The 15,870-nt window shown below is 37.6% G+C and overlaps 1 protein-coding gene and 1 long non-coding RNA gene across 5 annotated transcripts in view; one reads left to right on the plus strand and one right to left on the minus strand.

Moving 5' to 3' along the window:
• The window catches only part of LOC139828108 (uncharacterized), a 29,340-nt gene extending 24,932 nt beyond the window's left edge, over positions 1 to 4,408 (minus strand). Inside the window, exon 1 of the long non-coding RNA XR_011739381.1 lies at positions 4,312 to 4,408. This is a non-coding gene — a long non-coding RNA (uncharacterized lncRNA). The remainder of the gene's footprint in view (positions 1 to 4,311) is intronic.
• The window catches only part of AKAP6 (A-kinase anchoring protein 6), a 286,646-nt gene that overhangs the window by 80,148 nt on the left and 190,628 nt on the right, over positions 1 to 15,870 (plus strand). For all 4 annotated transcript variants that reach the window (XM_071809385.1, XM_065838655.2, XM_065838656.2 and 1 more), the window contains one exon: positions 10,043 to 10,294. In XM_071809385.1, coding sequence (XP_071665486.1) covers positions 10,043 to 10,294 — 252 coding nt within the window. The remainder of the gene's footprint in view (positions 1 to 10,042; positions 10,295 to 15,870) is intronic.

Below are 15,870 nucleotides of genomic sequence, written 5' to 3' on the forward strand. Positions count from 1 at the left end.
TTTCCAGCTGACTTGAACATTTGTCATTCTAGAGAGAGGGCAGGAAGGTCATGAACAGCAAGCAGCATGCAAGACAGGCTATAAGGCTTCTTTTCCATGTTTCTGAACCAAGCAAAAAAATCTCAGTGATCCCCATAAGGGTTCATAGATTAAATGTTTACTTTCTTTCAACAACATAAAAGGGAAAAACAGTGTTAACAAAAGAAAGTCTGGTGACAAAGAACAAGAGACTTTGTGTCCTTTGTGCTGTCCTCAACAATGACTGATGGAAAGTGTCTTCTAAAATCTGTCAGAGAAGATCTTGGAGACTTATTTGCACTGATATAAAACAGCCACTTAACTTGAAAACTTCCTTTCATGCTATCGATTTTCATTACAGAAAACTTGGCACATATGGTAGCTCTTTACTTCTGACCTGTTCCAGAAAAGAGAGCACAGTCACCATATTGATCATTTGACATGAGAGTAAAGAGTTTCACCATCCTTCATCAAATTCTGTTACAGCCATTAAGCTTTAGTCAAAGAGAGTGAATAAGGTTAGTGTTCTTTGACTTGAGCAAGTGAAAACATTTTGATTAAAATTTTTCTCTTGTGTTCTGCATAGACATGCAGAAAGATTGATTTTTTTCTCCTGTGTGAACTTGTGGTTCACACAGTATCACAGTATCACAGTATGTTTGGGATTGGAAGGGACCTCAAAAGATCATCTAGTCCAATCCCCCTGCTGGAGCAGGAACGCCTAGGTGAGGTCGCACAGGAATGTGTCCAGGCGGGCTTTGAATGTCTCCAGGGAAGGAGACTCCACAACCTCCCTGGGCAGCCTGTTCCAGTGCTCTGTCACCCTCACTGAGAAGAAGTTCTTTCTCAAATTTAAGTGGAACCTCTTGTGTTCCAGCTTGATCCCATTGCCCCTCGTCCTATCATTGTTTGCCACTGAGAAGAGCCTGACTCCATCCTCGTGGCACTCACCCTTTATATATTTATAAACATTAATAAGGTCACCCCTCAGTCTCCTCTTCTCCAAACTAAAGAGCCCCAGCTCCCTCAGCCTTTCTTCATAAGGGAGATGCTCCACTCCCTTAATCATCTTTGTTGCCCTACGCTGGACCCTCTCCAGCAGTTCCCTGTCCTTCTTGAACTGAGAGGCCCAGAACTGGACACAATATTCCAGATGGGGTCTCACCAGGGCGGAGTAGAGGGGAAGGAGGACCTCTCTCGATCTACTGACCACCCCCCTTGTAATACACCCAAGGATGCCATTAGCCTTCCTGGCCACAAGGGCACAGTGCTGGCTCATGGTCATCCTGTTGTCCACCAGGACCCCCAGGTCCCTTTCCCCTACACTGCTCTCTAATAGGTCATGCCCCAACCTATACTGGAACTTGGGATTGTTCCTGCCCAGATGCAGGACTCTACACTTTCCCTTGTTAAATTCCATCAGGTTATCCCCCGCCCAACTCTCCAGCCTGTCCAGGTCCCTGTCCAGGTTCCTTTTGTTTATTTATCCTGATGTCTTACATTTCAGTAATTTGTTGCTGTCTAAAATATTTTGTGCTATTTATGTGGAGTTACACTTTGTTTCTTATTTGAAAATTCAGTATTTCAAGGATGAGATTTCTTCCTCTTCAGTAAATTTTTCCTCTTAATCTAAACTCCTTTCTTCAAGAGCAGCTGATCTCCACTGAAGACCCTAATTAAATCTATTGAGTTTAATAAGAACAAGAGTCTTTCTGAAGAAGTTTATATGCTGAAAAATCTTTTAAGAGAAATGCACCTTCTTTCTTGCATGAAAAATAAAAAGAGATTGGTTCATCAGAAAACAAAGATCCTATAGCACTGGAGAAGACTCAGAGAAATCTTGAAATTTTCTTGGTTGGTGTCAAGAGTAATGCCAAATCTTCTTCAAACTAGAAAGGAGGGAACAACGTATTCAAAGCTGAGTTGTTGGACTAGTAGTTGGGCTGCATAAAGCTTTGATGTTTTGAAAAATATATCAGATTTTTTCTGGAAAATTACTGAACTATCGGTGTGTTAGCATCGAATTCTGCTACTTATTTTATACTGTAGATCAAACCATGAAAGTTCTGATCAAATAATAAGACTGGTCTTCTTTCTGCTTCTTCCTGTAACTGACATGATTGTTTATCATGTTCCATTTTTGTATGTCTTACGTGAAATGACGGTAGGTGTTTCCTCATAGCCAGTTAACTACTCTCTGCTGAGGTCAAAACCTGCCTAGTCCTGGTCAGGCTACCAAGAACTGTTTCTTTTATCTACAGCAGCCTTTAACTTACATTTAGTATATATGGCTTACAGAATGCAAGAAAGTACTGACTACAGAGAGTAAAATAATAAGAAGCAAAGGTAGTTATCTAGATGGTTGCAGAATATGTCCTTCATACTTCCATTATTGCAGAAAAAGTCTATTGTTGTGTGAAGAGATCAATAAGGTATTTGAAGGATTCTTAAAAAGTCTTTGCTCTTCCGTTTCAGTGGATATGAATATATAATAAATTATGAGTATGGTTAGTATAAAGCTACCTCATCATTTTTATAATTTCTTTGTGTTCTTAAATGATCAGTGCAAGATAAAAAGATAAATGAACAGGCAGTTGAAAAATTTTTTTTTTTTTTTTTTTTTTTTGGTCAGAAGTAGCCAGAATCAATACCTGCTACTCTATTGCACAGTTCAGTACTATCTTGCATGAAAAACTGCTCTAGAGTACCTGTACAACGCTGTCTTCCATGGTGCAGCACAAAACCAGTTTTCAGTGAGCACGAATATGAGGTTTTCTATCAAGTTTTATTTTTTTTTTTACACACTAATTTTTAAAATTTAGAAAGTTAGGCTTCTATAAAAATCAATATTCTTCAACACGCTTAAAGTAAGAGAAATGAAAAGTTGTATGGTTACTCATTGAAGAAATGTTGTACAGTGATAACTTTAATGGGTCAAGTCTCTGAACATTGTTGGCTTGGCTGATTATGGCATGTATGAGAATATATTTCTTATTCCGAAATTTTCAAAGGGTTTTCAGGTTGTAACTTTAGGCTTATTACACAGTGGAAACAGTAGAAGTTTAGGAATATTGAAGCAACTTTGAGCTGCAGATGTCACAATTAGTTGCCATGTTTGGTTCGTATATGTGGTTTCTTATACAAATGAAATTCATGCAGCAATTTTACAGATGTCAGGAATATCCCAGAAATGGCTAGCACAGATTTGTTCACACAATAGTCTTTCAGTCCCTTTGCATTAAAGTACTGATTAAACTTAATAGGGGAAGGAAACACTGGATAGTATTCTGTCTTCTCTGCAGCCACCCAATCCTGGAGAAAAGGTACAGGCTGGCCCAGGTTTGAAGGCACTTCAGCTGGTCCTGGAAATGAGCTGGAATGGCTTCCAGCAACAACTGTCCTGCTTCTGGACAAAAGGATCCTTTTGCTTCTTCCCAGTAGGTTTGATCCTTTGGCCCTAGCAATGGCCCATATGGCAAAACAAATGCAAGTTGCTGGAATCCTGAGGCAGGAGCTTCACAATTAACATTTCAGGCATTGCTACTTAACAGCCTGAAGTGCTTAGTAAGTGACATCATATCTTACTTGCTTACTGTTTCTTCTTGCTTGTTTTCCTTACAGATTGATATTTGCACGAGACATCCTAATAAAAGCCATCACATAAACTACTAATACATTTTTACAGAGCAGCTCCATATCTGTCACAGTCCTAGACAAACCATTACAAATTTATCAACTCTTTCAAAGAACTGGTGATTTGACATCTATTTCACATTATTTTGAAGTGCAGGGATCTAAGAATGTAACTCACTGATTCCTGAGATAACAGAATCCTGTAGAAACATGCCTACTTAGAGTTTATCAGACTGGATATTTATTTTCAATATATTTTTTGAGAATTTTGTAATAGTAATGTTGGCACAATAGAAAGTGGATGATCTTTTCTTAAAAGTGTGTCAAGACAGCTCTTCTCTTAAAGAAAAAAAAAAAGGCAAAGGAAAAAGGAAAAGGAAAAGAAAGGCAAAATATTTTTCTACAGGAAAAACACTTCTGTCAAATTAACAGCTTTCCCATATTCCAAGAAATTTCTGAGAAATTTAGAAAAAGGTAAAATTAAGATTTTTTACCGGAATTTAGCAAAGATGAAAATGTTTCTCACTTATAAAAGAGTAAATTAATCAAAATAAAAACCAAGCTGTGAAAGCGAATAATGTGCAGAGAAGGATGATAAGCCAGATAAAGGTACTGTCTGTAATACATGTATTATCATGAGGGGAGAGGGGAAAAGCTTACTTTGAGGAGCAATGTGATTCCAAGCTGTCGGTGTGTGTGGAAGGCAGGGTCAGTGACCTTAGAGCCCTCCCGGTAGCTGTTTTCCTGCTGCACTTTGCATTCTGCACCCAGTGAAATGTAATCATTTCCCACAGCCACCAAATGCCACAGTGATACCAGCTACAGTACTTCAGCACTTCAGCTTGCTGTCTGACAAACTTGTGACTCATAGTTAGTCTAAAGGTTTCCATGGCAGTTGATTCTGCTTAGTCAAACTCTGGATTTTTCATGTATGGTTATTTTCTTAGACTTAACCATTTACTTAAAAAAGGCTGTGAGAAAAATGTGAGTAGCATTTGCTCTTCAGATTTCACCAGTAATCCAAACCAGAAGAGAACAATTTTCTCCTTATTATAACACTGTTTGGATGTACATGCAGGTAAATATGAAAAGCTATTTCTCTTTGAGAAGTCAGAGAGAATTTTAGAGAAAAAATACCCTTCTTAAAGCTGAAAATCTTTATTTGTTTAGCAATAGACAAAAACTCTTTTGTGCTCTTTTTCTGTATATAAGCATAAAAGAGCAGTGCAGAGTGTGAGCTTAATTAGTTATTTTCAAGCACATTTAAAAAAAAAATCTTTGGCAGATATTCTGATTTTTTTTTTTTTCTGAAGAGAAGAATTTGTACATTCTGTTTGGAATATTTGTCTTCTGATGAATTAAAATGCACTTTAAAGGAAAGACCGAATAGGTAAGAAATTTTCTTAAATCATAGTTTTTGTTTTGCATGTGCAGTAGTCTTAAGACTCAATGACAATCTGGTTTTCCTACTGAGGTTTTATTGTGAGATCAAAGAACAGAAGTCTGCAGTATAGCTTCTCTGTCACTGATATTAACTTTAAAGCAACATATTGCAAGCTTTCATCTTGCAGTAGTTTCATGTACATCTTAACAGAATTTCTTGAAGAGCAGAGAAAACTATTTTTTAAAGTCGACATCAAAGCTTAGTTTTCATTGACTCTTGAGAGTTTGTTTATGCACTTTGTCTCCTGCAGTGTTTGCAGTTCAGGCTATTTTAGTTGGCGTGGAGGGCGATGAGCAGGCTGATGGATTCAGCAGCTGCAAATCACAGGATCAGCTGTCTGGAAAGCTGAGTGAAGTGGGCAGTTGGCAGCCACATGGATACAACTCCTGTAGCTCAAGAAATTCCACAGTCAGTCCTACAGGAGAGCCCACGAGAGGATGACAAAAATCGTTACCTTAACACCACTATGAAACTGTGTAAAAATAGAAGTGCCTGTTTGAGATCAATTATTACAAAAAGTTGGTTTGGAAATTGTGTTTTCTAAAACTCAGGTTATAACAGCTTCCGATACGAAACTATATACTGATAAAATGGGGAAGGATTTCCATGCTTATATTTGTAGGCTGTATGTTATTGTCGTTGGCCTGGAACTATGCATATTTAGAAATAGGTGCAAATAGATAAATACTGGTTTCTTAGTACTTATAAGTACATGGATTATTTTATCTACCTGCCACTTCTGGTAAGAACAGCTGGCACTCACCACTGCACTAAGATACTTTCTTCTGATAGTGCTGGTTTTTGTTTATAAATACAAAGTGTAGAAAGGGCACATGACAACGCTCTGGCTGGTTTTGCTCTATGTAATGCTAAACCACCTGCAAGGAGTTAGGAAGAATGAGGCCAACAAGGCCATGTGGTACCAGGTCTTAATATTGAGCCTCAGTAAAATCAGAAACTTACGTAACAAGGCATTTTTGTGCTGTATTAGAACTGCATTAATTTTTACAGAATATTCTTAAATTCCCACTGTACTAGATATAATTATTTCATTTTGCTGAATTATATCTAAATCTAGACCTCAGGTACAGTAATAAGAAATTCTTGTACTAGATAATGCCAACTGAATTTGACATTATACTCCTTCCTCTCAATATCCCGTTTTGTGCCAGTCAAGTGTAAAGAAATATGCAAATAAATAGGGTGCAGCTTCATTAATGCTCTTCTGCTGAGGACTAATCAGCATTAACTTACATGGCAAATGTGATAATTTCTTCATAATCATGTTCTCTTGATAAAGGGCTGACATTAGCCTTTACACAGCTATTCTTCTGGCCTGTGTGCAGCCTTCACTTTCCCATCATCACATAACAGTTAAAAACCAAAAGAATATCAATAGGGCCTAAGTTGTTTTTTTCTAGCTTTAAATAAGCTGGACTTTCCCCAAACCCAGATATAATCCATTTTATGCAGGAATCTGACCTGTGGCAAAATGAAATCTCATTCTTTTGACAATAGCTACAGACTCAGCTGAAACAGCATCATCCACCAAACAATGTTATGTGATACTGGAATGTGAACTTCTGGCTCCTAAGAATTTTTTTCAAGAAACACCCAACAGACTCATACATGACCATGTGCCATGCAGGTAGAGTCAGACGTGTTGGGAACTGCTGATCAACTACCAGCTGTCACACAAGCGGCAAGTGCATGTTCAGTAAGACACTTGTGCTGACACCACTGCTCTGCAAGCACACAGTGAATCCAGCCTCTTGTCTGTCTGCAGACTGCGAGTGCATGTGCAGGTGGATGCATGTAATATTGAATAGGACATTGAACTTCTGAATTCAACAAAACAACTACAACAACCAACCAACAAAGCAAACACAACAGCCCTAAAGATCACGTTATGTGAACATACTTACCAGCAAAGGAAAAAATCCTTTCAATTCTCCCATGAAAGACAAGACTACAGTGACAGTTCAAAGCTGTACTAATTCCAGGTCAGAAGGGAGAGGGAACTGATGATAAAGTCACAAACTGGAGCTCAGAGTTTATATATTATGAGAAGGTATGCAGAGACTTTATTTCCTTCCTGGCTCATTCAGCCTCTCAGAAAATATCTTCTTCTCTTTTGGCCACCCACTCTTTCTAAAATGTAAATCCTTTCAGAGCTGGTACTTTGAGGTGGTAGTCTTCTATGTTAAGATCAGAGTACATGACCTTGGAGATGGATGAGGTCAGCCTTAGGTTCTCTCCATGTTAGTGAAACTGTCAGGAGCGGTTAATTATCTTGTTAGAACATAAAACATTGGGTGGCTGCTATGCTTGCAGTAGCCTGTAAGTACTTCAGACTGCTTTTTGAGTAGAATGAGCAACTTGTAATAAGCCATGTAAAAATTAACAGCGTATGTCCTTGAACATACACCTCTTTCAAACCTCTAGTGCATTTTGGTACAAAATTTTCTGTATTGGTGTGGAAGGTTTGTCTACTTCAGAAATTTGAGATGCTTTGATAGCTAGCATAATGGTAGCTCAAGAGAAAACTTGTTTGAAGCGTGGGTCTGAACTCTTGATTTATATTATTATCTATTCATTAGCCAATATTTTCAGTACATTTGCTAACGATTGTCAGGAACCACTTGCTCACTGTTGGTACTTTCTTCTTATGGCTTCATGTTTTCAACCTCTCTGGGAATTCTGACGGCAGCTGAATTCAGGATGTAACTGTGTGTACGAAGCTGGAAAATAGTGAAAACTTGTTTTACAGGTTGGCACAAACTTAAGCTCATTCACTGAAGATATATTAAGTATTTTTCTATAGATAGAGCCTCATTTACAAAGTTACAGTCACTGGGCAACAACCTATATTTTTTAATCCCTGAAATTAATATTAAACTGCTTTGTGGCCAAGAAGGGGAAAAAAAACCAAAACCAACCATGAACAGCATTGGAGAAGTGAATGCTAATGCAGACAAAAAATCACTAAAAATATTATTTAAAACATTTGAAAGAACATAGAAATACAGCTGTACGTTTCAGTTGTAGTTGGAAAAATGGATAATAATAACCTTTTCAAAAGCTTGGAAAAGATTTTGCTGAGCTTTTTAGCTTTGTCTGTGTGTCTGTAATTAGATTAGCACACTAATCCAGTAACTAGTGTCCATTTGCTCACCTGGAAGTGTGGGGAGATTTGAAGCCCTGAGCACTTGCACCCTACATGTTGCCAGGCAAGGCCTGTGTGTTTTGGACTTGCAAACACAGATGCTGGTTGTCACAACAGAGGGACTGAGGATACAGGGGAAGAGATACTGCCTCTCGTTCATGGCAGCCCCCAAACCCTGCTCATTGAAACTCCTACATTTTGTGCCCATCTCTGGCATTTCTGAGAGCTACTCCTGCAGGGGACTTGATTTATCTGTCAGTGCTTTATTAAAATGAATAACTACTGTTAGTACTTAGCCATAATATTTTCTCAAGGGCTATTATCATACTATCGTACTAAAATTATTTAATATTAACTAGGGATTTTTTTTTTTTAATTTGTTACATACATATAATTACATATTCAATAATTTGGCTTTACTTTCAGACTGAAGATGACAAATCTGAACTGATAAAAGTTACTGTATTATTAATTTTGATAGAATCAGCTTTACTGGTTTTCTTGTTATTCTGCTGCTGTACAAAACCACAAGAGTATCATCAGACAAGAGGTTTCATTGTAATTGTCTGATAAAATTGTTTTGATAGCAAATCTGAAATGAATCAAAATTATGTTGTTTATTCTCACTTTTATTGACATTGTGCATGTACTACCCTTTACCTTGAAAGTTAATCGCTGAAGTTTTGAATTAAAATAATTTGTGTTGCTGTGGTAGTTTTTGTTTTGTTTTGTTTTAAAGAGCTAAGTGTTGGATTTAAAATCTGCTATCAAGTCACTTTAAAAAATATGTCACGGATGTAGGAAAGCAATTTGAGGCTCCAGTGTGATATTTTTGCCAGTATTTTAATCACATTTCGTTGCTTGTTTATAACATGCTTTTTTACACAGTTTTTAAAGGGAATTGTTATAATGCAGTGTTGTTTGCTCACTAGCATATGCCTAAATAGTCTTTAGTCTTGTGACTTATCCTTTCACAAAGAAAATTAAGACTAGATTGAAAAGAATTTACCCTGTATGCAGCACAGTTTAGAAATCTGAAATATTAATTGTTAAATTTGGAGGATACCACGCCACAAGAACCTCAGTTTTACAGCCTGGTAACTTATATTTTCTTTTCTGCTTTCTCAACACAACTTACACAGCTCCTCTCCTTTCCCTGTTTCTCCTTCTCCACCCATCTTCTTCTGTTCAATTTTGAGTCCAGAATAAGACCATGAAAAACTAATGCCCTCTCATCACAGCAATCAGCAATGCATCTCAGAAATATATTATCCACATGGAGTCTATCCCAGACTTTTGCACTACTTGGCTATAAAGGGTAGATTAAAAGGTAAATTCTGTCCAAAAGAATTTTGTCGATGATGGCACAGATTGGATTCTTTGCATTTCATCCAGGGGTGGGGGAGAGTAAGCAGAGAGGGAGTCTGCTCATGGCAGTCGTATCACTTTAATTCCTATTGCTGTCTTCTAGGATGTCACTGTACAGTGTAAGTTTTCTGCTTCTGATTCATGTGATCTTGTTGTGCCATCCTTCCTTATTGTATGCTGTCTCTGCACTTACTGAGCAGTCCTGCCAAACAGGACAGCTGCTGGTTCAGTTGCTGTCGCGTTGCCATAAATTAAAAAAAAAAAAAAAAAAGAACCCTGGATGTATTAATTACATTACCCTTTCTTGCTGAAATAATCTATTCTGCATTTAATAAAAAGTAGATGAAAAGTAGAGCTGATCTATGGAAGGACTATGCCTGTAGCTAAATATCTACTTTGTTTTCCTGTTGCAGGATATTTGTGAAGATATATCTGATCACGTTGAACAAATTCATGCTCTACTAGAGACTGAGTTTTCCCTGAAGCTTCTGTCTTACTCTGTCAATGTGATAGTCGATATCCACACAGTACAACTACTCTGGCACCAGCTACGTGTTTCTGTTCTGGTTCTGAGGGAGCGTATTCTCCAGGGACTGCAAGACGCCAATGGAAACTACACCAGGCAGGCTGATATTCTGCAAGCATTTTCTGAAGAGACTAAGGAGGTATAGTAACTAAATTAAATTTTGAGAATTTCATCTGTATTTGAAGCATTTCATCCTGGTTGCACATATAAAATTGCTAGGATGACCATTTTAAGGACAGCTTACTTGTCTTCTAGGTATTTTGCTATTTTTGTGGTTTAAGTGTCTTCAGCTGATAATCAAATTAAAGCAAGTACTTTAAGGTCAACTTTCAGAAATGTCATGACAGTGGCTAGCAGGGTTTGCTCCTGACTCAAATATTTTTCTTAAAGGACTAGAAACACTTACAGTCACACATTTTGTCTGAGAACCAATCATGCATGAATCATATATTTTTTTTTTTTACCAAACAGAGTGTCAAACTCACACGCATGTAAGTGGTTTGTCAATCTGGATTCATTTAACTAAAATGCCTTTTCCTTTGAAGCCATGATTACTAAATTAGCTTAGTTAAAGGACACTACTAGCCTAATTTTTAAAACTGAAAGGTGCACCTTTTTAATATCATAGTTAATGGTTCATAGAAGATATCTTACTGTGTATATTCTCATTTGATACAAGTCCTAAGATTAGGATAAAATGCTTTTGTTAGGATTAGATACGTGTACAGAAAGAGACCTCTAGATCAATGCAGTGAAATTCTGTGACCTGTGTCACAGAGGAAGACAGAAGTCCCCTAAACATGTCCTGAATTTCAGGTCACTCAAGTTTGAAGAGAATGTGCATATTTTTCTGCTTCTTATTGGGTTTTATATTTATCTTTGGCACAACAGAGTGGGTGGTCCTGAAATCAGTGCTCAGATATGTCCAGGCCCACCTTCCACACCCCCTCTTCCTGATGTGTACATACCTGGTGCTTACAGATTTGATTTCTGCTTTGCTGTTGCTGGGAAACCTTCTCTGGCAAGTCTGAAGGAAATCCACACTTGCATGAATATCCAGAGTGGGGAATTAGAGCAAAGTCATTATTTTATGACATAAGCATGGTGATTTCAAGTCATAAGGAAGGGGCAGATTCAGATAGGAAGAAACAGGAAATGTCCCATCTGGATCTGATTACAGCTGCTATAAAAAACATTCCTCTGATACCGGGGAGGACTGACTGGGGATGGATAGATTATTTTTCAGTGAGGAAAAAGCATGTTGCCAGATAGGTATATATGGTAATAAAAAAGACAAAATATCCTGACATGATTCTTTTTTTCCAGCCCAACTAAAACATAAACAAGTTTTTATAAAATTAATGACTAGCAATAGCAGAGACACAATATTAATATCAAGTTTCTGCTCTAATGCTTGAACAGATTCCCAGAAGTTGCTCTGCAGCTTTTAACTTTCAGGTATTTATTCAAGCTTTTCATTTGGTATAATGGTAGTGGCTTTCTTTGACAAAAACAAATAAATAAATAACATGTAATGTAGAGACAATTTTATCTCCTCCTATCTACCTTTTTTTTTTCTTTTTTTTTTTTTTCTTTCTTTTTAGTGTCATTTCCCCCATATCCTTTCCCAGGCTGGACTACGTTGTGGGACTAGTAAGTGCCTTGTGATTATCTATTAGGGGTTTTCAAGCATATGTGAAGAGACTGAGCCAACCTAGAAACTTTTGCCCATACAAATAAGCCTTCCTTGGAGAACCATTCTCCTAATTTCCAGTACTCCTTAGGGATCATGAACCAGGAATAACAGCTTATGTTTTCCTTCTAGGACTGAGAAGTCATCTGGTTTGAAATGAATAGAAGGAAACTTTCACACACAGCCAAAATTTCTGTTTTGGAATTCACTACCATAGGACACTTAGAAGTGAAATGAAGTTCAAAAAATAAGCATAAAAACTAAACAAAGATAGGAGGAAATTTAACTTCTAGATGAGGAATTCCCTGCACTGCTCATTGGTTGAAGCTGGGAATGTGGGTAGGAATGTTGTGTGTGGAAGAGCTATGTATGTATACCCATACAGAATCACAGAATGTTAGGGATTGGAAGGGACCTCAAAAGATCATTTAGTCCAATCCCCCTGCTGGAGCAGGAACACCTACATGAGGTTACACAGGAATGTGTCCAGGCAGGTTTTGAATGTCTCCAGACAAGGAGACTCCACAACCTCCCTGGGCAGCCTGTTCCAGTGTTCTGTTACCCTCACTGAGAAGAAGTTTCTTCTCAAATTTAAGTGGAACCTCTTATGTTCCAGTTTGAACCCATTACTCCTTGTCTTACCACTTTGTTGTCACCGAGAAGAGCCTGGCTCCATCCTCGTGACACTCACCCTTTATATATTTATAAACATTAATGAGGTCACCCCTCAGTCTCCTCCAAGCTAAAGAGACCCAGCTCCCTCAGCCTTTCATATCTTACAGCTCAGCTAGCAGAAAATGTTTAGATACTGGGCTCAAGGGAAATTTTGTCTGAACCAATACAGAAAATGTGCTTTTCTGTAGTCCTTGAACCGATCATTTCACAAAATGTTTGGCTCGCTCCTGAAGTCAGCTGTCTTCTGTGTAATGGTGAAGAGCAGCTTTGACTGCCAATGTTAGCTGAGGACCTCTATGGAAGAAGTGACCTGCCAAGGTTTCTTTCGTATTCAGTGAGACAGTCTCGTTAATATTCTCTACTCTCTCAGTTCATAGACTGCACGGTCAATCACAGTGTGTCCTGGTTTTGGCTAGGACAGAAACAATTCTCCTTTCAGTAAATCTTCCTTTCACTTCAGTTTCTTTCAAGTAAATGCACTTTCTGAAGTCGACTACATTTTTTCAGTCAGTGTCTGCTTCCAGAATTGATAACACTTAATGTTTACAGTTGTTACTGAGGTAACAGTAGGAATGGTATGCAGAAAGGCCCATGTTTATACTTATCCCTATAGAAACCAAGGTCACTGATAAATCTCTTATGTTCTACAAGTGAACGAGCATAAAAGTGTTGCACCTGTGGGGAGGAGCAGACAGAACAGGTGACCCAAAATTGACCAAAAAAATAATCCATCCCATACATGTCATAGTCAGTTTAAAAGTGAGATATAAGAGGGGTCACACTCTCTTTTTTCATTGCTGACATCCTTGAGGGACTCTGCCTGTTCTCCTGACTCAGATCCCAAGCCGTGCATTCCGGACTCCAGTTCTCATCTGCTGCTGAGTCCAGTCTGGGTCTTCCTGGCTCCTGCCCTGTAGAGTCAGTGATGCTCACCGTTGCAGAGTGCAATTCTGTGATCATCCCCAGGGCAGCTCAATAGCAGTTTTGTATATTTTTTTCATTACTGCTATTATTATACTCTTTTTCATTGTTATTATTTTAGTAGAGCTATCTTTTATTTTCCATCCCATAAGTCTCTCTCCCTTTTCTACTTTCTCTTCTGGGAAGAGAGCATCTGTCGTCGGTTTGATTATCAGCCCAGCCTTAAACAGTGACACAGCTAACAGTCCTGCCTGGGCTATATTTACACTGTGGCTGTAAATACAAATAAATGTGCAGAAGCTAGCCTCAACATAATAAACATGGATAATACAGGTGGAGTAGCTACTAAATCCTACAAGCCTACACCACAGGCTGTAGGGGCTGGGTTAGGAAGCCAGCTCATTGACTGGGCAGGCAGTGACTGTGCTTGGGGCTATTTCAACAGTGCTGCAGGAAAGGGCATAAAAAGTTTCATGTCTTGAAGGAAACAAAAGAACCAGTGAGGCAAGTTGCTTACCATGGTGGAGATGCCAAATTAAGAAAATACTTTTTAAAGTAAAAATCTTTGGAGAGTCAAGGTTTTGAAGGACCAATTCTCCTCCAGAAATTGCCCAGACACAGATGAGAAGAAAAATGAGTTCCATGCAGCCTGACATCTGTAAAGCTGAACCTAACCTGTGAGTTTTATTTCACAATTGATAAAACCAGGAAATAGGGAAAGGTTCAGTATGTTAAAATACAATGAATATTGATGTTCTCAAACAGTTGGTTAAGTCACAGAAGAAATATCTTACAAATTAACTTTGGTCATCTGAAGGAGTTAAAAAAATGCAGAATTTTGCAGTTATAAATATAAATACAAGAAAGTATTAGAAACAGCCTACAGAGCTTTACAGGAAGTATTACCATGTAAAAAGGGACAAATTTTTTGAACTAAGGTATTTTTATTGGTAGCCATGCAAATAACTGAATGTAATATTCTTCTGAAATAAAAAGAATAATAAAATCCTGGTAATACTGGTGTTAAATAATGCTCTTCTGAAGCACACATATAAGGTGCTGCTTGGAAAATGACCAAGCAAGATTGTTTAACGCATGTGATTGTAAATTTCACTAATGTTAATAAACACATTTTTAAGAGATGAAGGAATAGAGCTCATTACTCAGGAGAAATGAAGGCCTTAGGGGCCTCGGAAAGGGTTTTGATTTACATATGGTTTTACAGTTTGTAATCTTTTCCTGAGATGAGAGGGAAAATGCAGCTGTAATACTGATCATTGCTTAGTCATTTTTTTCCTTATGAAATGCAGCTCCAAAATATAAATTTGACAGATTTAAAGAAACTTCCTCTTTTAATTCTGAACTATTGACAATGTACAACGTGTGGCATAAGTTCTACATCTGGATAGAATATGCTAAATATATTTTCAATGTCCAAGATTATGGTTGATAATTAACTTTCTAATCAATCTTTTCTACAAACGACATTTTTAACTGGAGGATTTTTTTACTTCGACTAATGCAGGTGGAATGGACAGAGTACAGGGCTCAAACTTTATATAATGCTTACATAATGTTCTATAAACATATGTTAATAGAAGATAGCAAACAATAGCCTTCTTTATTGAGACTATTGTTGCCCACATCAAAATCCAAGCGGTTCACTGTAAGATGAAGAGATTGTGGGGTTATTGCACCTTCTTCAGGCATGATCTCTAAGGTCCATAAACTATGGGTTCAGGCAGTGTAGTGAGACATGCTGTTTTAGACAATAATTCACACCTATTGTAGCTACTCAAGAGTTTCCTTTAAAAAAATGTACGATGAACACCAAACCTGGGGAAAAAACAACCAGTATACTGATTTAAACACCTAAAGCTAGAATCCTAAAATATGAGTTTCTGCCCTTGATGATGTTTTTTAAACAGTTTTTTTAAGCACTTAGGCTAATGTTGGCTGTTTTATTTTAAATTCTACTTTTTCATTTTCTTTTGTCTAACTGGCATGCTCTGCCAATTTCTCTTGTACTAGATAGTTTCATGGAGTCCCTGAAGATATACACAAGTGCAAATAGAAACAGAAATTGTTTCAGTTCAGGTTTCAAATTATGTGCTGGGATCTGGAAACAGATGAGACCTGCCTACATGTTAGAACATCAAATCATCTAGTAAAATATGCTTATAAACTGTTGACTATACATAATTTTTCTGTGATTGTTGTGTATCAGGCTGGTTTAGGATCTTAATGTGGATGGATTTTTTCAGTGTCCTTCAAATAATTCACCAAAATATTTATAAACATTGATTCGACTTTGATCTTAAAATCTTTTTGCCACTTGAGATGGTCTCCTCTGGCTATGTCTGTGTTTCTGAGGTTAAAGATTTCAATTGAGAATATACTGACTAGGGGACATGGCAGGCCAGATG

The sequence above is a fragment of the Patagioenas fasciata genome, chromosome 5 (assembly GCF_037038585.1).
Source record: "Patagioenas fasciata isolate bPatFas1 chromosome 5, bPatFas1.hap1, whole genome shotgun sequence".
Taxonomy (NCBI): Eukaryota; Metazoa; Chordata; class Aves; order Columbiformes; family Columbidae; genus Patagioenas; species Patagioenas fasciata.